General features: G+C 43.7%; 1 protein-coding gene across 1 annotated transcript; it reads right to left on the minus strand.

Annotated features, from left to right (window-relative positions):
* Window positions 1–4,914: 4,914 nt before the first annotated feature.
* Window positions 4,915–26,398, minus strand: LOC106589114 (melanocortin receptor 5). The gene is made up of 2 exons (XM_014178811.2): window positions 26,116–26,398; window positions 4,915–7,011 (listed from the first exon to the last, which is right to left on the minus strand). The coding sequence occupies exon 2, from the start codon at window positions 6,935–6,937 to the stop codon at window positions 5,912–5,914; it is 1,026 nt and encodes a 341-aa protein (XP_014034286.1). The 5' UTR covers window positions 6,938–7,011; window positions 26,116–26,398; the 3' UTR covers window positions 4,915–5,911.
* Window positions 26,399–27,500: the final 1,102 nt, after the last annotated feature.

The following is a 27,500-nucleotide window of genomic DNA, read 5'->3' on the forward strand; positions in this document are numbered from 1 at the left end:
GAATAACATTATTAGTTTTGATGTAGTAACATTCATTGTCTGGGCTTCAAGAGATAACTTGGTAATATATTTCACTTATGGTAATCAGTTGCCTTTTTAAAGAACAGTGTTTCTTCCTTTAAAAGTTGTGTCATACTGCAGCACACCTTGCGGGCTGCCGCAGAATTCTATGGCAACTTATTTAATTGTCAGCCATTGTTACCATTAATGCTAGTTAGTGCTAGTTTGTCCACCAGAGGGCATCTTTGAGAAGCATTTGATAGCCTTTAATATTGTCTGTACTAGATAATTTAAAACCTTTTTTTGTAAGAACATAGTATATGAGATTGATTTTATTTGCTTAATTCATTTGATTAAAAAAAATAAAAGGTATGAAATGTATGCATTCACTACTGTAAGTCGCTCTGGATAAGAGCGTCTGCTAAAATGACTAAAATGTAAATATAAAAAAAATAAATGTTATCTATTCCCCCAAAAATTAAACCCTCAGGATTTCTGTTAGGATGTAACAGAAAATATGGCGCTGTACAACGTGACGGTCGGGTATGAGTTAGCTGGTGTGTTGTTGTGCTGGGGTATGAGGCTACAGTACTAAGAGCATAACATTACCACACCCTAATTGTAGTCTAACCAATACCCAAAACGGAGATTCAGTGAAAATAAAAATCTCATTGAATCATCAAGACCAGTCCCCATGCTTGTCTCAGAGCAGTGCTGTCTTGACCTCTGAATGCTGTCTCTTCCATTCATTTTGAAAGAGTCTTCCAGTAAGCAACAATTTGTTTACCTTCATTAGCTCTTGTTCCAATTTTTCTGTCATTCAGTGATATGTATTCCCATAATAATTCATTATGGATCCATAAGGAAATAAACATCTGCATTTCGAAAGAGTATTTTTATCATTATTTTTATCATTAACTAAAGCATAAAGATGCTGATGAAGAAATACAGTACTGTTCAGTATATGCTTTATCCAACATTTTGCGGTTGCATGAGATCGCCCACACGCACTTTAAACAATTGGATAATAAAGCATTTAAAGCATTTTGAAGATAGAAGCCGCCTACATTTGTTTATTAGGCTACTGTGCAGTCTGACAAGTAAACATAGCCTACAGTACATACTGTAGTAATCATGGTATAGTGCCTAATTCCTTACATAAGGGAGAGCAGGCCATGTCCAGACTTTCTCAGTGACCTCAAGTACTCATTAACTCTGTTTTTAATGCTTTTTCGGGTTGCATCAGTCATGGACAGAAACTTCTGAGACAGTATTAATGATGAACACCCGTAGGTTCACTGGTACGCCACATTTGCCTCGGGATCCATCCCAGTTGGTATTCTGAGTCCACTCATGGTATCTCTCTTTGTTTACACATCCTTGGAAGAGCAGAACAGCATAACGGTCCAGACGGCCCTTGCTGTGCCTGGTGAGCAGTTGGTCAAATTCTGTTGTCAGAAGAGGAATGGAAATGTCAGGGTGAACTGAAGACCTAACGAAACCGCCAGGTATGTTGACTCTGCCTGTTGGAGGTGGAGTTCCAGATCTCACAGGTGTGCCTGGCATGGATTGTGACTCCATCTCATTCCTCGCCCTCTTCAATGAGTCATTCTCCGCCTGACTCTCCACCAATGCCGCCTGACAGGGCATGTTCACTAACAAGCGGTAAATTGCTGCATGCCTTTTAGGCCGCCCATTGTGACTTGCTTGTGGGCATGCTGGCAGCATATGGCAGCATATAGCAGCAAGTTTGATTTTGTGTGAAGAATTCAGCATAGCAAGTTTGTATGAAGGTCTGGTTATTAAATGGGTAAATAGTTCAATAGTAATATGCTCTAAAACGCTCTGGTGACAAACACACTTTGCTTCCCTGTTTCTAATAGTCCACATGGCTGGAGAACCTATTCAAGTAAGTAAAAAAAAAATGAATTATTTGCTAACTAGCTACAGTGCAGGCTAACTCATATGAGCTGCTAAATAAGCTAACTAGTTGACTAGCTAGCTAATCTAGCCAACTTTACATACTGTAAATAACACCAGCTACCTAACGTCATATTAGCTAGCTATCTGAATGTATTTATCACTGTAAAAAACAAACTCCAAATGCATTTGTAGGTAGCTACAGTAGCTAACAACCATGGACGAGGCTGAAAGGATAGCAGCCCCAATTGTCTAAGTGAGAGAGTAGGCTATTCTCGATTGGGCAGGCACTTGTGTATTTCCAGTCCCTAGAAGTGAAGACGGAGACTATAGTAACAAAATATTCAGTGCCATGTAATTTGAGTATAATGAAGTCTGTTTCTTGTGAGGTTTTCTGTCCTCAGATAAAGATAGCTATGAAAGCCTGTCTACAGATGAAGAGGTCCCAATGAAGAGCAGTGGTTCTCAGTCCTGGTCCTTGGGACTCAAAAGGGTGCACATTTTTGTTTTTGCCTTAGTACTGCACAGCTGATACAAATGATCAACTCATCATCAAGCCTCAAGTGGTATTTATATATTAATTTGTGATGCTATCCTTGATATGATCCTGTTATTGTCACATGCTACACATGCACATGTGTGCAGATGCAACTATCAATCCAATATTATCATGATTTGTTATAAGGGATGTTATGCTTTGGTAATCCACAATGACCTGGTGATGCAAAAGTCTAATAATGACATTATCTTCCATATTCCTACAGATACCTTGTAACTGGAGATTCTTTCAAAACGATTGTCTAAAGTTACCGTGTAGGGCACTGCAAGGTCCGGTGACCAGGGCCATCTGGGACTGCCTCCTGGAGGAATTCAGAAGTATGAATGCTACCTGTGTCCTGCATAACTTCATGAGGATGGACACAAGGACCAGGAGGGGATCTGCAGCTCACTGCCGTGTGCCAGAGGAGAAGTCTGGTGCTCTGCAGGATGTTTCAAGGATGGGGTCCGACAACGCAGCAAGAGAGGCAATCCGTGTGCAGGAGATCTTCACCTCCTACTTTTTCAAAGAGGGTGCTGTTCCCTGGCAACACCATAGACTACACTATGCACAACCAAAGGCTCTTTTAAGAGCCATTCACATTGCAATAAGAGTATTCTTCCATTAACTTAGCGATGTCGACTGCAGTTATTCAATTCTCAGTTTCTCTCCCTTTGTTTTCTACTTCTCAGGTGAGGGACTGTTTAGGTAAGTGTGTGATGTCTGTATAAAAAAACAAAACAGGCTATTTGAAGTCACCCATATTGAAAAAATGTAGAACAATTAGACACCCTATAACCCACACCTACGCACTCATGTATCAATCTGATTGATGAATTGTGTTGTGCAGTAAGAAGGCTCAGGTGTATAACTGTGGCTCCTTCCACCTTCAAAGAATAGGCAAGAGGGCCAACCACAGAGAATAGTAAGACACTTCATTATTTCTATAACTACGCTATATTGTTTGTCCTTGTGTGTGTCCGTTCATGTTTTTCAGCATAAAGTACTCTGCAGCCACTTAGTGTGGACACCAGGTTAGGCCAGACACACAGATTCCTCTTGAACACTCACTTTAACTACATTATTTTCTCAATAACAGTCACTCTCCTTCACTTTATCCCTCTCTCCCCTTCTCCCTAAATCCTCTAGGTTATATCAGCTGTGTCGGTGAACCCCTCCCTCATCTGAACTGGCTGACATAGAGGGCACAGCATGATCAGAGGTGAGAGGTCACTTGGTCAGGTCAACAGGAAGTATTATTAAAGAGATGCTTTACATTAAAATACAGATAGAGATGTAGTAGTCCCAGAGTTAATGATCCAAGGTCAGTTTTGCATTTCACCTCCTGATGATTATGATGACAGACAGTGTTAGAATAAAAAAATAAACATGCTCTCTCTCTCTCTCCATCTGTCTCTCATCTGCACCACCTCACCCGCTCTTAACATAACCTTCAGGCTGACTGGGAGCCTAAGGCTGGTTAGAAAACACCACTGGAGACACTATTATGTAACTGTGATGAACTGAGAGAATATTAGGATGGCACTGTGATTCATTAATCATATGCTGCCCTCCCTGCTCCTCTGTTCTTACCTCTTTCCCTTTGTCTTTTACACCTCTCCCCACCTCTTTCTTCCTCTGTTTTTATAATGCACAACAGATGTGCATTGAAGTAAAGATTGAACTTGTATTTATAATATAATATTACAATTATAATAATTATAATGCATGTATTATGTATTTATAACACTTGAATAATGAACTTCTTTCAATTAAGCGTTTCACATTCTCTACTGATTGAAATTAAGTTTCTCATTTGATGAAATACTACACCTATCCTGTGTTTATCAAATCAATACAGATTAAGGCAATTAGACAAAGAGATTAACCGGTTTTAGAGTATTTACATGATGCATAGGAAGTGTAGTGTACTGATGCATAGGAAGTGTAGTGTACTGATGCATAGGAAGTGTTGTGTACTGATGCATAGGAAGTGTAGTGTACTGATGCATAGGAAGTGTAGTGTACTGATGCATAGGAAGTGTTGTGTACTGATGCATAGGAAGTGTTGTGTACTGTTTTTTAAATTATATTTCTGTATACAGTTGATGTCAGAAGTTTACATACACTTATGTTGGAGTCATTAATTAATGTACTCTGTTATAAACACACTTACTGTTTAGTTACATATTAATGAATGAACCCTACTCTGTTATAAACACACTATTTAGTTACATATTAATGAATGAACACTACTCTGTTATAAACACACTATTTAGTTACATATTAATGAATGTACACTACTCTGTTATAAACACATGTATTACTTTTTATTTACATGTTTAATGAATGGACACTTAAGGTATTACCCTATTTTTATTTTATTTCAAAAAACAGAAGAGCATTTTCATTCATTTTTTTTACTGAAGGACATATGACAAAGAATATTAAATAAATCGTGTTCAATCAATTTTATTAGTGGAGTGCCTTTGTTACAACTATGAAACAGAAAGCATGTGTTGGAACATGGTAACAGCTTATTTTTATAACTACTCCAAAATACAAAGATGCATGGTCAAGCGGTCAAGTGATGAAAACATCAGCAGCCTAAACATCATTATAAGTGCCACGTGGCCTTGATAAATAATGAAACTCAGCACAAAAGCAATAAAGGCATTCTAATGAATATAAGTGTAGATATGACAGCAGATAAAAATTGTAAAGTATTGTCAGCTCGTGCTTGTGTGCATCTTCACTCAATGGCATCAGTTGGATTTCATTTAGCTGTTATCCCTTGTCCTAACAGTTGACACAATTTTCCTAACTTTCACTTGCTTGACACACTTTGACATACCTTTGTTTGGTTGTAGTGTAATAGGAACACAATAAAAAGATGACTGTCATCTTGTCATTCTTCAGCACCTTTGTGGAGTATAACGGCAGTGCAGGTGCTTATTTTTGCACAGAGGGAGGGAGCACACGTCTAACTTTGTTCATTGTGCCGGCCACACGTAACTTGTTCTCCAATGACAGTGAAGAAGTTGTCCATCATTACATGTCTCCCCTTGCCTCATCAGCACATTCTTTGACACTCGCTCACCTGCTGCCTGATGTGTATCTTTTCCCAGATATTGAAAACCGTTCAGCATGCACAATTACGCACACTCTCACTGTGTAGCCTACTCCAAGTAGGCCAGAGTAGGCTTATGAGACTGCTTTGATTAGGTGGACGAATATACACTGTAGGGTCAAAATGACTGCTTTAGCAGTTCTAGTGTTAAGGCACTAAGGGTTCTACAAGTTGAGCTTAATCAGACTGCATTGGGACAAGGCAGTCTAAGACACATTTTAATAAGACAGTCTTCTCCTCCAATGCACTCTGTTCATGCCCAAATTCTGCTGACTAAACCACATGTAGGACCCATGGCCAAAGAGTCTATAAGGGTAAGAGTTCTATGCCACTCCAGGTTTATAGCACACAGGGAGACACTCAAACACGTTCCTCAGGCTGTAGCAACAGATAATCTCCTTAAAGGTTTTCCTCATCTCCTGACTCCTGAAGGCGTAGATCAGAGGGTCAATCACAGAGTTACACATGATGAGGATGAGGTACATGTTGAAGTGAGACATGAAGCACACACAATATAGGTTCCCGGGGCAGGAGATCATCAGGATAAGGTGGAGGAAGAAGGGTGCCCAGCAGACGATGAAGATGCCCAGGAGGATTGTGAGAGTGATGGCTCCCTTCATGCTGGCCCTCTGGTGGATGGAGTTGTACCCTGGCAGAGCCGCGATGCGCTTGACGTGCGAGCGAGCCAGCATGAACATGTGGCTGTACAGCGAGGCCATGAGCACCAGCATGGTGAAGAACATGGATACCAAGCAAATGATAACAGGGGTGGTGTCGGAATACATGATAAAGACGATGCCGCAGCCCGTGCAGAAGGTCCAGATGGCTCCGATGATGAGAACGGCCCTTCTATGGGTCATGATGCTGTGGTAACGCAGAGCGTAGAAGATGGTCACATACCGGTCTACAGCGATGGCCAGGAGAGAACACATAGACGCCACCACTGATATACAGATCATGGAGTCAAAGACGTTGTCCATCTGACGAATAAAATGGTCGTCCACAATGAGCTGCCGGTTGGTCAGCAGGTAGATGATGATGGTCTCCCAGGCGTTGGAGACGCTGACCAGCATGTCGGCCACAGCCAGGGAACACACAAAGAAGTACATGGGGGAGTGGAGGTTCTTGTTCTTGATGATGGCGTAGATGACCAGGATGTTCTCCAACAAACTGATAATACCCAGGATGAGGAAGACCTCTGTGGCAATGTTGAGCTGCTCACAGGCCTTGGGTTTGGTGAGGAAATTAGGGGCCACAGTGGTGTTGGGGTTGTAGTACAGCTGGCTGGAGTTGGTGAACAGAGCCCACATCGGCAGAGACATGGTCGTCATTTCCTCCATAGGGTTCATCTTTATAACTTTGAGTTTACCTTCAGCTCTCTCTCTTTTCAGCTCACTGGCACGTTGTCAGGAGCATCCTGTTCCTATGGGGAATTAAGAGGAAGAGGATTTAGTATGAGGGACAGGAATGAACTTAATAGCTGTTTTGGTTAGTGACTATTGTCTTATTTCACTGTAGAGCCTCCAGCCCTGCTCAATATGTCTTAGGGTTAGGGTTAGGGTTAGCCGTTTTGTTCCATCCCCCACACATGCGGTGACCTCACCTGTCTTAAATGGTAACTCTAGAGACAAAACCTCTCATCGTCACTCAATGCCTAGGTTTACCTTCACTGTATTCACATCCTACCATACCCTTGTCTGTACATTATGCCTTGAATCTATTCTTCCGCGGCCAGAAATCTGCTCCTTTTACTCTCTGTTCCGAACTCACTAGACGACCAGTTCTTATAGCCTTTAGCCGTACCCTTATCCTACTCCTCCTCTGTTCTTCTGGTGATTTAGAGGTTAACCCAGGCCCTGCAGCCCCTAGATCCACTCCTATTCTCCAGGCGCTCTCATTTGTTGACTTCTGGAACCGTAAAAGCCTTGGTTTCATGCTTGTTAACCTCTATGGGCTAGGTGGGACGCTAGCGTGCCACCCGTGGTGCACTCCATCAACAGCAGGTGCATTTCAAGAGCGGCAAATTTGAAACTCAAATCTGCGCTTGTTTCAGAGAAAAACAGAGACAGTCTCTCTGTGTCTCGCCCTCAGTCCCTTTTCTCACCTTTTCTCACAGATGTGGGGCTGCGGGTTTTGGCAGAGCGCTAGACACAGACAGAGGCCTCAATATTCAGCTATACAGTGAGCATAAGTACAATGGCACATAAGCAAATTAATAACAACATAATCAATGGTGGGGGTCTTTAGAATAATTTTAATCATTCAACTCCTTCCGTGGCCTCCAACTGCTCTTAAATGCAAATAAAACTAAATGCATGCTCTTCAACCGATCGCTGCCCATACTTGCCCACCCGTCTAGCATCACTACTCTGGACGGTTCTGACTTAGAATATGTGGACAACTACAAATACCTAGGTGTCTGGTTGGACTGTAAACTCTCCTTCCAGACTCACATTAAGCATCTCCAATCCAAAATCAAATCTAGAATCGGCTTCCTATTTTGCAACAAAGCCTCCTTCACTCATGCTGCCAAACATACCCTCGTAAAACTGACTATCCTACCGATCCTTGACTTCTACGATGTCATTTACAAAATAGCCTCCAACACTCTACTCAGCAAACTGGATGTAGTCTATCACAGTGCCATCCGTTTTGTCACCAAAGCCCCATATACTACCCACCACTGCGACCTGTATGCTCTCGTTGGCTGGCCCTCGCTTCATATTCATCCCAAATCCCCTGGTTCCAGGTCATTTATAAGTCTGCACTAGGTAAAGCTCCACCTTAGTTCACTGGTCACCATAGCAGCACCCGTAGCAAGCGCTCCAGCAGGTATATTTGCCTGGTCACCCACCCTTCCTTTGGCCGCCTTTCCTTCCAGTTCTCTGCTGCCAATGACTGGAACGAATTGCAAAAATCACTGAAGCTGGAGTCTTATATCTCCCTCTTTAACTTTAAGCATCAGCTGTCAGAGCAGCTTACCGATCACTGTACCTGTACACAGCCAATCTGTAAATAGCACACCAAACTACCTCATCCCCATATTGTTATCTATCCTCTTGGTCTTTTGCACCCCAGTATCTCTACTTGCACATCATCATCTGCACATCTTCCCTGTAGCTCAGTTGGTAGAGCATGGTGTTTGCAATGCCAGGGTTGTGGGTTCGATTCCCACAGGGGGCCAGCACAGCACAGAAAAAAAAAAAAGAAATGTTTAGAAATGAAATGTATGCATTCACTACTGTAAGTCGCTCTGGATAAGAGCGTCTGCTAAATGACTAAAATGTAAAATGTAATGCACATCTATCACTCCAGTGTTAATGCTGAATTGTAATTATTTCGCCTCTATGGCCTATTTATTGCCTTACCTCCCTAATCTTCTACATTTGCACACACTGAACATAGATTTTTCTATTGTGTTGACTGTACGTTTGTTTATGTGTAACTCTGTGTTTCTGTTTTTGTTGCACTGCTTTGCTTTATCTTGACCAGGTCGCAGTTGTAAATGAGAACTTGTTCTCAACTGGCCTACCAGGTTAAATAAAGGTGAAATATATAAAATTAAATAAATAAAAAGGGTGTGGTGTCAATGTAAACAGAAGCTGTTCTAGAAGGGGCGCTCCGGTACCGTATGCTGTAGCAGAGAGAACAGTCTGTGACTGGGGTTTTTGACAATTCTTTTTAGCCTTCCTCTGACACCGCCTGGTATAGAGGTCCTGGATGGCAGGAAGCTTGGCCCCAGTTATGTACTGGGCCGTACGCACTACCCTCTGTAGCACCTTATGGTCAGGCTGGGATTAAAAATAAAAATATAGGACAAAACACACATTACATCACAAGAGAGACAACACAACACTACATAACGAGAGACCTAAGACAACAACATAGCAAGGTAGAGCGTGTAGCGTCGTACCCAAGAAGTCTTGAGGCTGTAATCGCTGCCAAAGGTGCTTCAACAAATTACTGAGTAAAGGTTCTGAGTACTAATGATAATTACCTTTATACTTTCTTTATAAAATTTCAATAAACCTGTTTTTGCTTTGTCACTATGGGTTATTGTGTGTAGATTGATGAAGAAAAAACAATTTAATCAATTTTAGAATAAGTCTGTTAGGTAAGAAAATGTGAAGAAAACCAAGGGGTCTGAATACTTTCTGAATGCACCGTATAACGTTGAAGATATGACGTTGTTTCAAAGGTACAAATTCACTATATGTTACCATGATGAAATAATCCTGTGGTTGAAATTTTACCCTCAAAACATTCGTTTACGTTGATTACTTTTTTCAAATCCAATGTATTTTCCACATAGATTTGACGTCACATTACTAACTTAACCAGTTTGTGCCCAGTGGGAATGAACACAAAACACATGTAAAAAGACATTTTCAAATGCTAGAGGTCAATAGGCCTTCCCACATGTACACTGTCAAAATATTGACACATTCAGTGACAGGTGAAATATTGAATTTTATAAGCGAGACAAACTATAAAATGCTGTGCAGAGAGAGAGAGTTGTAATTTCTGTCCCAGGGATGTCTATCTCTCTATCTATCAGACAAAACACTCTGATGCTGGTGCTGGATGAATCAGACCACATAATTAAGCCAATTTGGTTGAAATGACTGGAGGGAAATAGCAGCAAGTTGTCTGAGGTAGAAACAGACTTCCTACATCAATGTGTTCACCTTTAGGTTCGTGGTTGGGTTTAAAATTCACCTCACACGGCATTTGATGGAGAGAAAAAAAACGTATCCCCCCCCTCCGACAGATTCATTGTTAATGTCCCTGCATCCGCCTCAGAGTAAGACAACAGTTTAAGGCATGATGTTAGGACTGGCAGGGAGAGAGAGAATACATGGATGAACAAACCGGGAGGAGAGAGAGAGAATACATGGATGAACAAACCGGGAGGAGAGAGACAGAGAGAGAGAGAGACCGAATACATGGATGAACAAATCAGGAGGAGAGAGAGAGAATACATGGATGAACAAATCAGGAGGAGAGAGACAGAGAGAGAGAGAGAATACATGGATGAACAAACCGGGAGGAGAGAGACAGAGAGAGAGAGAGACCGAATACATGGATGAGCATACCAGGAGGAGAGAGAGAGGATACATGGATGAGCATACCAGGAGGAGAGAGGTGTTTGCAGGGTTTACTTGAGAAAGGAAAAAACCGGCATGTTCCTCTTGGACACCTGGAGATAAATACAGCATGCTGGGACAGGGACTGAACATGTGCTCGTTGTTCCCAACAAATAAAGCCAGGACATCACATGAGAGCTAGAAGCTTCATTAATCCTTAAAGGATGTCTTCTTTTAAAGAGATCCCTGCTGCTCAGCCCTACCCATTCCTCTCTTGGTCCGTAATCAGTAATATTTTCAGAGTAGGTGTGCTGATTTAGGTTCAGTTTAGCTGTTTAGATATAAGATAAGACTAGTGGACATGACCCTAGATCAGCACTCCTATTCTGAGAGAATTTCTAAATACAGTGTGGCGTACAGCAGGCCTGGTGACAGACGGAGTATACACCACGAGGTGATGGCTCCATCTGCTGGACGTGCCAGGTCTCGACGGGCTCTCTGGCCAGGACTAATTGAGGCTGATTGGGGATTGGTGAGTAATCAAGGGCTGAATGCTCATCAGCTGAACAACTCCCATCAAGCTGCCAGAAGGGCAGCACTCAAGGGAGAGACTGGGGGAGGAAAGGACTCCCGTATAGTTGGGGACATTACCAGAGGTAACAGGAGAGAGTTCAGTTTTTGATCCCCACAGGATACAGCAAGACCCAAAGCCCAGTAGATGGTATTCTTTTCTTTTTGGACTATTATTTTAATAAACATCCTTGAAACTGAGCTAATCCTACTCTGTCCGTGTCTGATCTGTGTAAACGTTTTGACCCAACCCCCTGGTCTGCCACAAGTGGTGGAGAATGCGGGCACTCTTATAACGTGGTCAGATCAGGGTTTACGTTTACGCAGCATCAGCATGGATGAGTTGATTGCTCAGTTCGTCCGGGCCCAACAACCTCAACAGGCGGTTCAGGAACGAACGCTGGAGGATCAGCGGCTAAAAAAACGTCCTCCTCATTGAGGAAATCAGGAAGCTACAAGGACTACTGAATCACATCCAAACCAGTTTTTAATCAATGACGACATCGAAACCTACCTCTGTACGTTTGAACGGACGGCACTACGGGAAGGATGGCCAAGACAGAAGTGGGCCAGTCTGCTGTTCTTCTCTGGGAATGCTCAAAAGGCATATTGGGACCTGAACGATGAACAGGCGGCTAACTACGATGGACTCAAACGGGAGATACTCAGCCGCTACGTGGCTGGGCTCCCTGCTTGTGCCATTAAACCCCTACAACTCATCCAGAACGCCGCAGCCCGTCTGGTGTTCAACCTTCCCAAGTTCTCTCACGTCACCCCGCTCCTCCGCTCTCTCCACTGGCTTCCAGTCGAAGCTCGCATCCGCTACAAGACCATGGTGCTTGCCTATGGAGCTGTGAGGGGAACGGCACCTCCGTACCTTCAGGCTCTGATCAGGCCCTACACCCAAACAAGGGCACTGCGTTCATCCACCTCTGGCCTGCTCGCCTCCCTACCTCTGAGGAAGCACAGTTCCCGCTCAGCCCAGTCAAAACGGTTCGCTGCTCTGGCACCCCAATGGTGGAACAAGCTCCCTCACGACGCCAGGACAGCGGAGTCAATCACCACCTTCCGGAGACACCTGAAACCCCACCTCTTTAAGGAATACCTGGGATAGGATAAAGTAATCCTTCTAACCCCCCCTTAAAAGATTTAGATGCACTATTGTAAAGTGGTTGTTCCACTGGATATTATAAGGTGAATGCACCAATTTGTAAGTCGCTCTGGATAAGAGCGTCTGCTAAATGACTTAAATGTAAATGTACAGCCTGGCCCATCGGGCTCAACTATTCCACCACTGGAGGTTCGTAGCCGGCGCATCCCCCCGAGTCCAGATGGGCGAACTACTGCGCGTCACCAGGGGATGGCTCCTAACCGACGCATCCACCCTCTCCATCCTAGACAAAGTGGTCCTGGATCGCTTCCTACGGGCACTACCCCACGACATGAAGAGGGCAGCGAGTCTATGTGCACCCCAGACCTTGGAGGGCCTCCAGGAAGCAGTGGAAACACATCAGAACACTCAGGCCCTGCTGAGTTTGAGCCGAGCCGAGTCGGCGACCTGTTCGAGGAGTCGGAAGGACAGCCCCACTGCTGTGTACCCCAAACCGACGTTCGGCAGGGCCAAAGGACCGCAAACCCGTGGAGAGACGGCTGGAGTAGGGCCGCCCCTCCACCGACAACCCCAGGTAGATGGAGAACAAAGGAGGTGTTTTGAGTGTGGCGCCCGGGGGCACATTGCCTGGAATTGCACGGCTCGAGAGGAGTCGATGCCATCAGCAAGCCCCGGAGGCGAGGTGGGTCATGCAGTGAACTATGTCACCTCCTGTTGGGCACACCATGAATCAACTGCACCCATGGTCCCAGTGAAGGTTGACGGACACGACACGGAAGCTCTATTAGACCCCAGAAGTATGGTTACCCTCGTAACCACGAGTCTGTTGAATCAGGATACCGAACGTGGTAGGGAGATGTCCATTTCCTGTGTTCAAAGGGACACAAAGCGGTAATCAACCGTATGGGCCAACATCGTGACACCACAAGGGAACTGCCAGATGATGGTGGGTGCAGTACCAGAGTTGCTGGTACCTCTTCTAGTGGGACGAGATTGTCCGCTGTTCGCAGCCCTGTGGGGGCATGAGCTGAGGAAGAAGGTACGAGCCAGCCGAAGACGAGAGTGAGGACGAACCATCGCCTGTGCGGCCGTGTTATGGTCGGGACCAAGGACGCCAACGGTACCAGTGGTGGTCCCGAGCAATGAGGACCTCGACCCAGCCCAGAAGCAAGATCTCAGGGAGCTCGTTAATCGGAACACGTTCTCCGAGAAGCCGGGCTGCACGACCCTCATTGAACACCACATCCGTACCTGGCTCATGGAAATGGTACAGATTCTAGAGGCCCGAAGGAAGGCCGTGAAACAGGAAGTGGAGGCTATGCTGAGGAGGGGATCGTTGAAGAGTCTCACAGTGCATGGTGCAGCCCCGTCATGTTGGTGCCCAAACCGGACGTTAGCCTGCGTTTCTGTAATGATTTCCGAGATGTGAACGACATAAGCTTGTTCAACCCCTACCCCATGCCGAGGGTGGACGAGCTCATCGACCGATTGAGAAACGCCCGGTACATCAGCACCCTTGACCTGACCAAAGGATATTGGCAGGTACCGTTGGCAGCCTCCTCCCGGGAGAAGATGCCGTTTTCGACACCAGATGGATTGTATCAGTACCGGGTGCTCCCGTTCGGTCTCCACGGAACCCCACCCACATTCCAGCGACTGATGAACAAAGTATTTCGACCCCACCAGCAGTATGCAGCAGCCTATTTGGATGATATCATCATCCACAGCCAAGGTTGGGAAGAGCACCTGACGCGCCTCCAGGCGGTGCTGGACGCGCTCAGACCGCGAACCACAAGAAATGCAAACTAGTGTTCATCCACAGCCAAGGTTGGGAAGAGCACCTGACGCGCCTCCAGGCGGTGCTGGACGCGCTCAGACCGCGAACCACAAGAAATGCAAACTAGTGTTCGAGGAGGTGGAGTACCTGGGGTATTTGATCAGACGGGGGAACATCAAGCACCAGGAGAGGAAGGTTCACACGGTACGTGACTGGCCCGTTCCACGCACCAAGACACAGGTCAAGTCCTTCCTGGGACTGGCAGGATACTATAGCTGGTTTATCCCCAACTTTGCGGCTATAGCTTCCTTCCTCACCGATCTAACCAGGGCCCACCTCCTGAAAACAGTGAAATGGACGGACGAGACAGAAGCGGCGTTCAGCCGTCTGAAGGAAGCACTGTGCTCCCATCTGATTCTCGTAACGCCTGATTTCCAGGTGCAGATGTTGGTCCAGACGTATGCATGTGACACGGGACTAGGGGCCATTCTGTCCCAGATACAAGATGGAGAGGAGCACCCCATCATGTACATCAGCCGAAAGCTGATACCAAGAGAAAAAAAGTACTCTATTGTTGAGAAAGAGTGTCTAGCGGTGAAGTGGGCGCTAGTATTACCTGTTAGGTACCCACTTCACCCTGGTCACGGACCATGCTCCCCTGGTCAAATCAAATACAATTTTATTTGTCACATACACATGGTTAGCAAATGTTAATGCGAATGTAGCGAAATGCGTGTGCTTCTAGTTCCAACCATGCAGTAATATCTAACAAGTAATCTAACAATTTCACAACAACTACCTTTTACACACAAGTGTAAAGGAGTTAATAAGAATATGTACATAAAAATATACGGATGAGCGGTGGCCGAACGGCATAGGCAAGATGCAGTAGATGGTAAAGAGTACAGTATATACATATGAGATGAGTAATGTAGGGTTTGAAAACATTATATAAAGTGGCACTGGCTAGTGATACATTTATTACATCCATTTTTTATTATTAAAGTGGCTAGAGATTTGAGTCAGTATGTTGGCAGCAGCCACTCTATGTTAGTGATGGCTGTTTAACAGTCTGATGGCCTTGAGATAGAAGCTGTTTTTCAGTCTCTCGGTCCCAGCTTTGATGCACCTGTACTGACCTCGCCTTCTGAATGATAGCGGGGTGAACAGGCAGTGGCTCGGGTGGTTGTTGTCCTTGATGATCTTTTTGGCCTTGTAGTGACATCGGGTGGTGTAGGTGCCCTGGAGGGCAGGTAGTTTTCCCCGGTGATGTGTTGTGCAGACCTCACTACCCTCTGGAGAGCCTTATGGTTGGGGGCGGAGCAGTTGCCGTACCTCTCTAATATCTCCCCTTTCAGACCTACATCTCTCTAATATCTCCCTGTCAGCCCTAAAGCTTTCTAAAATCGCCAATATCTCCATGTCAGCCCTAAAGCTTTCTAAAATCTCCAATATCTCCCTGTCAGCCCTAAATATCTCAGATATCTCCATGTCAGCCCTAAATATCTCAGATATCTCCATGTCAGCCCTAAATATCTCAGATATCTCACTGTCAGCCCTAAATATCTCAGATATCTCCATGTCAGCCCAACATCTATCAAATATCTCCCTGTCAGCCCAAAATATCTCAGATATCTCACTGTCAGCCCAAAATATCTCAGATATCTCCCTGTCAGCCCTAAATATCTCAAATATCTCCCTGTCAGCCCAAAATATCTCAGATATCTCCCTGTCAGCCCAAAATATCTCAGATATCTCACTGTCAGCCCTAAATATCTCAGATATCTCCCTGTCAGCCCTAAATATCTCAAATATCTCCCTGTCAGCCCAAAATATCTCAGATATCTCCCTGTCAGCCCAAAATATCTCAGATATCTCACTGTCAGCCCTAAATATCTCAGATATCTCACTGTCAGCCCTAAATATCTCAGATATCTCACTGTCAGCCCTAAATCTATCAAAAATCTCCAATATCTCCCTGGCAGCCCAAAATCTATCAAAAATCTCCATGTCAGCCCTAAATATCTCAAATATCTCACTGTCAGCCCTAAATCTCTCAAAAATCTCCAATATCTGCCATTAATCTCTCTAATATCGCCCCTTTCAGATCTAAATCTCTCTAATATCTCCCTTTACAGCCCTACGTCTTTCTAATATCTCATTTATCAGCCCAAAATCTTTATATCTCCCTATCAGACCTAAAGTCTTCTACAATCTACAATATCAGCCCTACATCTCTCTAATATCTCCAATGTCAGCATTTAATCTCTCTAGTATCTCCAAAATCAGCCCTTAATCTCTAGAGTCTTTCCCATTTCAGCCCTATATCTCTCTAATATCTCCCTGTCAGCCCTAAATCTCTCTAAAATCTCCCATTTCAGCAATACATCTTTCTAATATCTCCATGTCAGCCCTAAATCTCTCAAATATCTCCAATATCTGACCTTAATCTCTCTAATATTTTCCTGTCAGCCTTACCTCTCTCTAATATCTCTCTGTCAGCCGTGAATCTCTCTAATATCTCCAATATCAGCCGTTAATAACACCAATATGTCCCCTTTCAGCCCTATTTCTCTCTAATATCTCCCGTTTAGCTCTACATCTCTCTAATATCTCCCTTTCAGCCCTACATCTCTCAAATATGTCACTTTTCAGCCCAAAATCTCTCTAATATCTCCGTCAGCCCTAAATCTCTATAAAATCTCCCATTTCAGCCCTACATCTGTCTAATATATCCCTTTCAGCCCTACATCTTTCTAGTATCTCACTGTCAGCCGTTAATCATTCTAATATCTGCCTGTCAGCTCTAAATCTAAGTCTGTAGTTCAACTGCACTACCCTGGCCTGCACTAAGAGACCTTGCTACCTGTAGTTCATCTGCACTACCCTGGCCTGCACTAAGAGACCTGGCTGTCTGTAGTTCATCTGCACTACCCTGGCCTGCACTAAGAGACCTTGCTACCTGTAGTTCATCTGCACTACCCTGGCCTGCACTAAGAGACCTGGCTGTCTGTAGTTCATCTGCACTACCCTGGCCTGCACTAAGAGACCTTGCTACCTGTAGTTCATCTGCACTACCCTGGCCTGCACTAAGAGACCTGGCTGTCTGTAGTTCATCTGCACTACCCTGGCCTGCACTAAGAGACCTGGCTGTCTGTGTATTTTTCTGTCTGCTTTCTGTCTTCAACACCCCTTTCTCTCTCTCTCTCTCCCTCTCTCTCTAACTCTCCCTCATTCTCTCTCTCTCTCTCTCTCTCTCTCTCTCTCTCTTTGAATCTCTATACATTACTAGTAACAGGTTGTCAACAGCATTAGTATCATGTTTGGTACTTGGCCTCCATCTCTATCCCTTCCTCGGGTCTCTCATCCATCGCTCCTCGATCCTCCTCTAATATTCTATTTAAATAGGAGCTTCCATCTCTATCCCTTCCTCGGGTCTCTCATCCATCTCTCCTCGATCCTCTACTATTCTATTTAAATGGGAGCCCACATCTCTCTCCTCCCAATTTGTCCCAACAGGCTTTGAACATTGACTCGCTATTGAGCCTCTGTCTGGACCCACCCAACCCCCACCCCGACTTCCTCACACCCACGCAATGAACCGCTGACTCAAGCTCGCAGGCACACAGAACCACAGAGATCAGACAGAGATATACAGACCATGTTATTTTATGAAATAGTCTGGCTGAATGGCAGACAAGCAGGTTACTGGAAGTGTAATTGTCTAGGTAACTCTACTGATAGTGTAGGTGTCTGGGATGGTATCTCTACTGATAGTGTAGGTGTCTAGGATGGTAACTCTACTGATAATGTAGGTATCTAGGAGGGTAAATCTACTGATAGTGTAGGTGTCTAGGATGGTAACTCTACTGATAATGTAGGTATCTAGGAGGGTAAATCTACTGATAGTGTAGGTGTCTAGGTAACTCCACTGATAATGTAGGTGTCTAGGTAACTCTACTTATAATGTAGGTGTCTAGGATGGTAACTCTACTTATAATGTAGGTGTCTAGGTAACTCTACTGATAGTGTAGGTGTCTAGGATGGTAACTCTACTGATAATGTAGGTGTCTAGGTAACTCTACTGATAGTGTAGGTGTCTAGGTAACTCTACTGATAGTGTAGGTGTCTAGGTAACTGTAGTGATAGTGTAGTTGTCTAGGTAACTCTACTGATAGTGTAGGTGTCTAGGTAACTCTACTGATAGTGTAGTTGTCTAGGTAACTGTAGTGATAGTGTAGTTGTCTAGGTAACTGTAGTGATAGTGTACTTGTCTAGGTAACTGTAGTGATAGTGTAGTTGTCTAGGTAACTGTAGTGATAGTGTAGTTGTCTAGGTAACTCTACTGATAGTGTAGTTGTCTAGGTAACTCTACTGATAGTGTAGTTGTCTAGGTAACTGCAGTGATAGTGTAGTTGTCTAGGTAACTCTACTGATAGTGTAGTTGTCTAGGTAACTGTAGTGATAGTGTAGTTGTCTAGGTAACTGTAGTGTAAGTGTAGTTGTCTAGGTAACTGTAGTGATAATGTAGTTGTCTAGGTAACTGTAGTGATAGTGTAGTTGTCTAGGTAACTCTACTGATAGTGTAGGTGTCTAGGATGGTAACTGTAGTGATAGTGTAGGTGTCTATGTAACTCTACTGATAGTGTAGGTGTCTAGGTAACTCCACTGATAGTGTAGATGTCTATGTAACTCTAGTGTTAGTGTGGTTGTCTAGGTAACTGTAGTAATAGTGTCGATGTCTATGTACATTTACTGATAGTGTAGGTGTCTAGCTAAATCTGCTGATAATGTAGGTGCTTAGGTAACTCTGGTGATAGTGTAGGTGTCTAGGTATATCTAGTGATAATGTAGGTGTCTAGGATGGTAACTCTACTGACAGTGTAGGTGTCTAGGATGGTATCTCTACTGATAGTGTAGGTGTCTAGGATGGTAACTCTACTGATAATGTAGGTGTCTAGGATGGTAACTCTACTGATAGTGTAGGTGTCTAGGATGGTAACTCTGCTGATAGTGTAGGTCTATAGGTAACTCTGCTCATAGTGTAGGTGTCTAGGATGGTAACTCTACTGATAGTGTAGGTCTATAGGTAACTCTGCTGATAATGTAGGTGTCTAGGATGGTAACTCTAGTGATAGTGTAGGTCTATCGGTAACTCTGCTGATAGTGTACAGTAGGTGTATAGGTAACTCTACTGATAGTCTAGTTGTCTTGGTAAATCTGGAACATTACTGAATAGTGAATTGGGCCGCGGTTCAATCAGATCTGTGGTAACCCGCGGTAACCGACAAATGCATAGCTTATAGTTGTTTTTGTTCAGGTGGTGTCAGAGGTGATAGATAGATACCTACACAAAACCACAAGCAGCATCCGCCGTTATACCTGTTGCCACATTAGTAGGTATCCCATGCAGCCGCGTTACAAGTTCGAACACTTTTGGCTGAAATAAATCCTTATTATTTGATTTTAATGCTTTTCAATTTCACTGTCATTATTTCCATAGTACTGAACTTTTAATGCCGGTGAGATATACAGTTGAAGTCGGAAGTTTACATACACCATAGCCAAATACATTTAAACTCAGTTTTTCACAATTCCTGACATTTAATCCTAGTTAAAATTCCCTGTCTTAGGTCAGTTAGGATCACCACTTTATTTTAAGAACGTGAAATGTCAGATTAATAGTCGAGAGAATGATTTATTTCAGTATTTATGTCTTTCATCACATTCCCAGTGGGTCAGAAGTTTACATACACTCAAGTAGTATTTGGTAGCATTGCCTTTAAATTGTTTAACTTGGGTAAAATGTTTCAGGTAGCCTTCCACAAGCTTCCCACAATAGGTTGGGTGAATTTGCGACCAAGTTTTAACTTCCTTACTGATGTCTTGAGATGTTGCTTCAATATAGCCACATAATTTTCCTACCTCATGATGTCATCTATTTTGTCAAGTGCACCAGTCCCTCCTGCAGCAAAGCACCCCCACGACATGATGCTGCCATCCCTGTGCTTCACGGTTGGGATGGTGTTCTTCAGCTTGCAAGCATCCCCCTTTTTCCTCCAAGCATAACAATGGTCATTATGGCCAAACAGTTCTATTTTTGTTTCATAAGACTAGAGGACATTTCTCCAAAAAGTATGATCTTTGTCCCCATGTGCAGTTGCAAACCGTAGTCTGGCTTTTTTATGGCGGTTTTGGAGCAGTGGCTTCTTCCTTGCTGAGCAGCCTTTCAGGTTATGTCGATATAGGACTCGTTTTACTGTGGATATAGATACTTTTGTACCTGTTTCCTCCAGCATCTTCTCAAGGTCCTTTGTTGTTGTTCTGGAATTGATTTGCACTTTTCGCACCAAAGTACGTTCATCTCTAGGAGACAGAACACGTCTCCTTTCTGAGGGGTATGATGGCTGTGTGGTCCCATGGTGTTTATACTTGCGTACTATTGTTTGTACAGATGAACATGGTACCTTCAGGCATTTGGAAATTGCTCCCAAGGATGAACCAGACTTGAGGAGATCTACAAATCTTTTTCTGAGGTCTTGGCTGATTTCTTTTGATTTTCCCATGATGTCAAGCAAAAAGGCACTGAGATTGAAGGTAGGCCTTGAAATACATCCACATGTACACCTCCAATTGACTCAAATGATGTCAATTAGCCTATCAGAAGCTTCTAAAGCCATGACATAATTTTCTGGAATTTTCCAAGTTGTAAACGTCTGACCCCCTGGAATTGTGATACAGTGAATTATAAGTGAAATAATCTGTCTGTAAACAATTGTAGGAAACAATCTACAAAGTCCTAACCGACTTGTCAATACTATAGTTTGTTATCAATAAATATGTGGAGTGGTTGAAAAACAAGTTTTAATGACTCCAACCTCAGTGTATGTAAACTGTATGTGAACTTCCGACTTCAACTGTAGGTGTGGTTTCTTGACCGCGCACCATCTCCGACGCAGGTACACCTCTGACATCGCCTAAACAGAAGGCAATGATAAGCTATCAACGGTTACCACTGATCTGAGTGAATCCTGGCCTTAATAAAAACCTCTGTTAGTGATGGTTGTACAGTTATTATTGCATAGCACATTAGGAAATGACTGTGTTCATGACTGATCATTATTTACTTACATTTGATATTTGAGTCATTTAGCAGACTCTCTTATTTGTGCATTAATCTTAAGATAGCTAGGTGAACAACAACATATCACAATCATAGAAAAGTACATTTTCACTCAACAAAGTCTTTATCAGTCAGGCTAGTAGGAAGAGATAAGTACCTTTTTTTTACTCTGTGGTAGTTATTTAAGATACATTTCAAAGAGGTAGGGTTTCAGACATTTTCAGAAGATTGTCAGGCAGGAACTCCGCTATCCTTTTGACTTTAGTGGGAAACTTGTTCCACCATTGGGGTGCCAGGACAAAGAAGAGCTTGGACTGGGTTGTGAGGGAGGTGCCCTTCCGTAGGGGTTGTGAGGGCCAAGAGACCATAGGTGTCAGGATGGATTACTTGGGTTGGGGTGTTTCCCTTGTTGCACCAGGGTCCTGAAGACTGGAAGCTAATGGAGTGTGCAGAGGAGCTGTGTGAGACAGGAGAACTTTGGAAGGTTGAACACCAGGCAGGCTTCTGAGTTTTGGATAAGTTGCAGAAGTTTGATGGAACAAACAGGGAGCCCGGCCAACAGAGAGTTGCAGTAGTCTAGAAGGTAGACGACCTGCAACGCTTACTGTGTGAGGAAAGGTTGTGCTCTACGGATGTTGTAGAGAATGAACCTGCAGGAGCGAGTCACTGCTTTGATGTTTGCAGAGAATGACAAGGTGTTGTCCAGGGTCACAGTTCTTTGCACTCTGGGAGGGGGATACTGTGGAGTTGTTAATCGTTAAGGAGAGGTCTTGGAGTGAGCAGGCCTTCCCTGGGAGGAAGATCAGCTCCATTTTGTAGAGGTTGAGCTTGAGGGCCAATATCCAAGTTGAGATGTCTGCCAGGCACGCAGAGATGCGTCACCACTTTTCAATATACACTACATGACCAAAGGTATGTGGACATCTACTCGTTGAACATCTCATTCCAAAATCATGAGCATTAATATGGAGTTGGTCCCCCCTTTGCTGCTATAACAGCCTCCACTCTTTCTTTTTAACCTTTATTTAACTAGGCAAGCCAGTTAAGAGCAAATTCTTATTTTCAATGACAGCCTAGGAACAGTGAATTAATTGCCTTGTTCAGGGGCAGACCGACAGATTTTTACCTTGTCAGCTCAGGGATTCGAACTTGCAACCTTTCGGTTACTAGTCCAACGCTCTAACCACTAGGCTACCTGCCACCCCTGCTGTCTTCTGGGAAGGCTTTCCAATAAATGTTGGAACATTGCTGCGGGGACTTGCTTTCATTCAGCGACAAGAGCATTAGTGAGGCACTGATGTTGTGCGATTAGATTTGGCTCGCAGTCGGCGTTCCAATTCATCCCAAAGGTGTTTGATGGGGTTGAGGTCAGGTCTCAGTGCAGGCCAGTCAAGTTCTTCCACACCGATCTCAACAAACCATTTCTGGATAGACCTCGTTTTGTGAGCAGGGGCATTGTCATGCTGAAACTCTTAGGGAAAGGACCTTCCCCAAATTTGGAAGCACAGAATCGTCTAGAATGTAAGTGTATGCTGTAGCATTAAGATTTCCCTTCACTGGAACTAAGGGGCCTAGCCTGAACCATGAAAAACAGCCCCAGAACAGCGTGATTCATCCTTCCAGAGAACGCGTTTCCACTGCTCCATTGTCCAATGGTGGTGAGCTTTACACCACTCCAGCAGACGCTTGGCATTGCGCACGGTGATATTAGGTTTGTGTGCGGCTGCATTTCATGAAGCTCTCACTGAACAGTTCTTGTCCTGATGTTGCTTTCAGAGGCAGTTTGGAATTCAGTAGTGAGTGTTGCAACTGAGGACAGACGATTTTTACGCTCTACGGCACTCGGTGATCATGTTCTGTAAGCTTGTGTGGCCTACCACTTCGCGACTGAGTGGTGGTTGCTCCTAGACGTTTGCACTTCACAATCATAATACTTCCAGTTGACCAGGTCAGCTCTAGCAGGACAGAAATTAGAAACATCCCATGACAGTGCCACATTGAAAGTCACTGAGCTGTCCAGTAAGGCCATTCAATCTATTGCCAATTTTTTGTATTTGTATTTATTAGCAGCAGCTAATTTATTAGCATTTATTAGCAGCAGCTAATTATTGTGTTTATTAGCAGCAGCTACTCTTCCTGGGGTCCAGCAAAATTAAGGCAGTTTATACAATTTTAAAACATTACAATACATTCACAGATTTCACAACACACTGTGTTCCCTCAGGCCCCTACTCCACCACTACCACATATCTACATACTAAATCCATGTGTATGTATAGTTTATTTAAAAAAATATATTTCACCTTTATTTAACCAGGTAGGCTAGTTGAGAACAAGTTCTCATTTACAACTGCGACCTGGCCAAGATAAAGCATAGCAATTTGACACATACAACAACACAGAGTTAAACATGGAATAAACAAAACATACAGTCAATAATACAGTAGAACAAAAGAAAACAAAAAGTCTATATACAGTGAGTGTAAATGAGGTAAGTTAATAAGGCAATAATTAGGCCATGGTGGCGAAGTAATTACGATATAGCAATTAAACACTGGATTGGTAGATGTGCAGAAGATGAATGTGCAAGTAGAGATACTGGGGTGCAAAGGAGCAAGATAAATAAATAAATAAATACAGTATGGGGATGAGGTAGGTAGATAGATGGGCTATTTACAGATGGGCTATGTACAGGTGCAGTGATCTGTGAGCTGCTCTGACAGCTGGTGCTTAAAGTTAGTGAGGGAGATATGAGTCTCCAGCTTCAGAGATTTTTGCAGTTCGTTCCAGTCATTGGCAGCAGAGAACTGGAAGGAAAGATGACCAAAGGAGGAATTGGCTTTGGGGGTGACCAGGGAGATATACCTGCTGGAGCGCCTGCTACGAGTGGGTGCTGCTATGGTGACCAGTGAGCTGAGATAAGGCGGGGCTTTACCTAGCAGAGACTTGTAGATAACCTGGAGCCAGTGGGTTTGGCGACGAGTATGAAGCGAGGGCCAGCCAACGAGAGCATACAGGTCGCAATGGTGGGTAGTGTATGGGGCTTTGGTGACAAAATGGATGGCACTGTGATAGACTGCATCCACTGCGTATGTTATCGTTTGTGTGTGTGTGTGTGTGTGTGTGTGTGTGTGTGTGTGTGTGTGTGTGTGTGTGTGTGTGTCTCTTCACAGTCCCCGCTGTTCCATAAGGTGTTTTTTTATTGTTTTTGTGGAATAGAGTTCCATGTAGTCATGGCTCTATGTAGTACTGTGCGCCTCCCATAGTCTGTTCTGGACTTGGGGACTGTGAAGAGACCTCTGGTGGCATGTCTTGTGGGGTATGTATGGGTGTCTGAGCTGTGTCCCAGTAGTTTAAACAGACCTCTGGTGGCATGTCTTGTGGGGTATGTATGGGTGTCTGAGCTGGGTGCCAGTAGTTTAAACAGACCTCTGGTGGCATGTCTTGTGGGGTATGTATGGGTGTCTGAGCTGTATGCCAGTAGTTTAAACAGACCTCTGGTGGCATGTCTTGTGGGGTATGTATGGGTGTCTGAGCTGTGTGCCAGTAGTTTAAACAGACCTCTGGTGGCATGTCTTGTGGGGTATGTATGGGTGTCTGAGCTGTGTGCCAGTAGTTTAAACAGACCTCTGGTGGCATGTCTTGTGGGGTATGTATGGGTGTATGAGCTGTGTGCCAGTAGTTTAAACAGACCTCTGGTGGCATGTCTTGTGGGGTATGTATGGGTGTCTGAGCTGTGTGCCAGTAGTTTAAACAGACCTCTGGTGGCATGTCTTGTGGGGTATGTATGGGTGTATGAGCTGTGTGCCAGTAGTTTAAACAGACCTCTGGTGGCATGTCTTGTGGGGTATGTATGGGTGTCTGAGCTGTGTGCCAGTAGTTTAAACAGACCTCTTGTGGCATGTCTTGTGGGGTATGTATGGGTGTCTGAGCTGTATGCCAGTAGTTTAAACAGACCTCTGGTGGCATGTCTTGTGGGGTATGGATGGGTGTCTGAGCTGTGTGCCAGTAGTTTAAACAGACAGCTCGGTGCATTCAACATGTCAATACCTCTCATAAATACAAGTATGATGAAGTCAATCTCTCCTCTACTGAAATAGCTTACTGAAAAAGCCAAATCCACTCATTTCAAGGGGTGTTGACGTACTTTTGTGTATATGGTGTAGTTATACGTAATAATGATACTATTAAAACAATGCCATATTTTGCATTATCAGCAAACTAATCTATGATATTGATGACCATGTTCTGAGACCTGTGATAGAGCAAAGCATTACAAACAGTACATTATTCTCTATAAATCTCTCTATAATAGATCAACTCTCCAGTACATTATTCTCTATAGATCTCTCTATAATAGATAATCTCTCCAGTACATTATTCTCTATAGATCTCTCTATAATAGATCACCTCTCCAGTACATTATTCTCTATAGATCTCTCTATAATAGATCATCTCTCCAGTACATTATTCTCTATAGATCTCTCTATAATAGATCAACTCTCCAGTACATTATTCTCTATAGATCTCTCTATAATAGATCAACTCTCCCGTAGGAGTTGCTGCCTTGCCTATAGATAGTCGATTTTTATAGTGGATTTAACATTGAAGATCTGACATTGTTTCAAAGGTACAAATTTAACTTATTTTGTAAGGTTTGTCCATATTGAAAATTTGTTACAATGATGACATTATCCTGTTATTGAAATTTAACCATTTCAATATTTTTTTCAAATCCATTTCTTTTCCATGAAGATTCCAAGTCACAATATATTGACAAAATCTTTGAAACTACATTGCTTCAACCGGTTTGTGCCCAGTGGGCAGCATCCATAAAATGTAATTTGTGGAGGGCTCACCTTGGGGCTGCATGCTGCTTGCTGAAGCTGGATTGAATCCGTTATAGCCGGTAGCCGGTATAGCAACTTGCCAGAGCTTGATTTAGCAATGGACAGTCCCCTTCTGATTCTAGCGCGAGGAGAGACTGCCAGCAGTAACTGGTCCGATGGATGGAACAGGGAATGAGAGCACTCCTGGATGTATAAATAGATGATGAGGGATCCTCCTCTCTCTCTTCTGCATTGCTCTGTGTCAACAACCCTCCTCTGTGTTGCTCTGTGTCAACGATATGATGCGTTCTCCTCCAGCTCATCAACCCTCCTCTGTGTTGCTCTGTGTCAACGATATCATACGTTCTCCTCCAGCTCATCGACGTAGCTCATCACGTAGACTAACTTGCTGCAGGGAGCAGAGAGATCCTGGTTTGTTCATGTTCTACACACAGACAAGACACCTCATGAAGCAATTCAAGTCATGAAATTATTTTAGTATTATTTGGTACTTTGGTGTACAAAGGAAACAAATTAATAATTATTTCAGAACAATCCAAATGCAGCATCACGTTTTAGGATGAGGAAGATTGGGGTTTGCAAAATTATGTCTCAAATTTATTTACCATAAAGTCAATCTAGTCAGTGACTATCATATATATTCACTCCACTTGGATTATTTCAAATTTTGTTGTGCTACAAAGTAGGATTGAAATAGATTTAATTGTGATTATTTTTAAACAGCCCTGCCGTGAAGTAGTAACTAGCATCAAACGCCCAGCTTGAGGAAATTAGACACAATTTTCTGTAAGGTCCTTCAGTCGAGCAGTGAATTCATAGTCATTTAGACAGGTTACCTTGGCGTTCTTGGACACAGGGATGATGGCTGTCTACTTGAAACATGTAGGTATTACAGACTGGGTCAGGGAGAGTTTGAAAATGTCAGTCAAGACACTAGCCAGCTTGTCAGCGCATGCTCTGAGTACACATCCTGGTAATCTGTCTGGCCCTGTGGCCTTGTGAATGTTAACCTGTTTAAAGTTCCCACTCACATCAGCTATGGAGAGCATGATCACACAGTTATCCGGAACTGTTGGTGCTCTCATGCATGGTTCAGTGTTACTAGCTGCAAAGTGAGTATAGAAGGCATTTAGCTTATTTGGTAGGCTCGCGTCACTGTGCAGCTCACATATGGGTTTACCTTTGTAGTCGGTGATCATTTGCAAGCCCTGACACATCCAACGAGCGTCAGAGCCGGTGTCTTAGGATTCGTTCTTAGTCCTGTTTTGATGCTTTGCCTGTTTGATGGTTCATTCGAGGGCACAGTGAGATTTCTTATAAGCAAAATGAGTCTCGCACCAAGAAGACAGTGAATGTTCGAGTGGTCTATTTACAGTTTGGATTTAAATCTGATT

This window comes from Salmo salar, chromosome ssa27, assembly GCF_905237065.1.
Source record: "Salmo salar chromosome ssa27, Ssal_v3.1, whole genome shotgun sequence".
Lineage (NCBI taxonomy): Eukaryota > Metazoa > Chordata > Actinopteri > Salmoniformes > Salmonidae > Salmo > Salmo salar.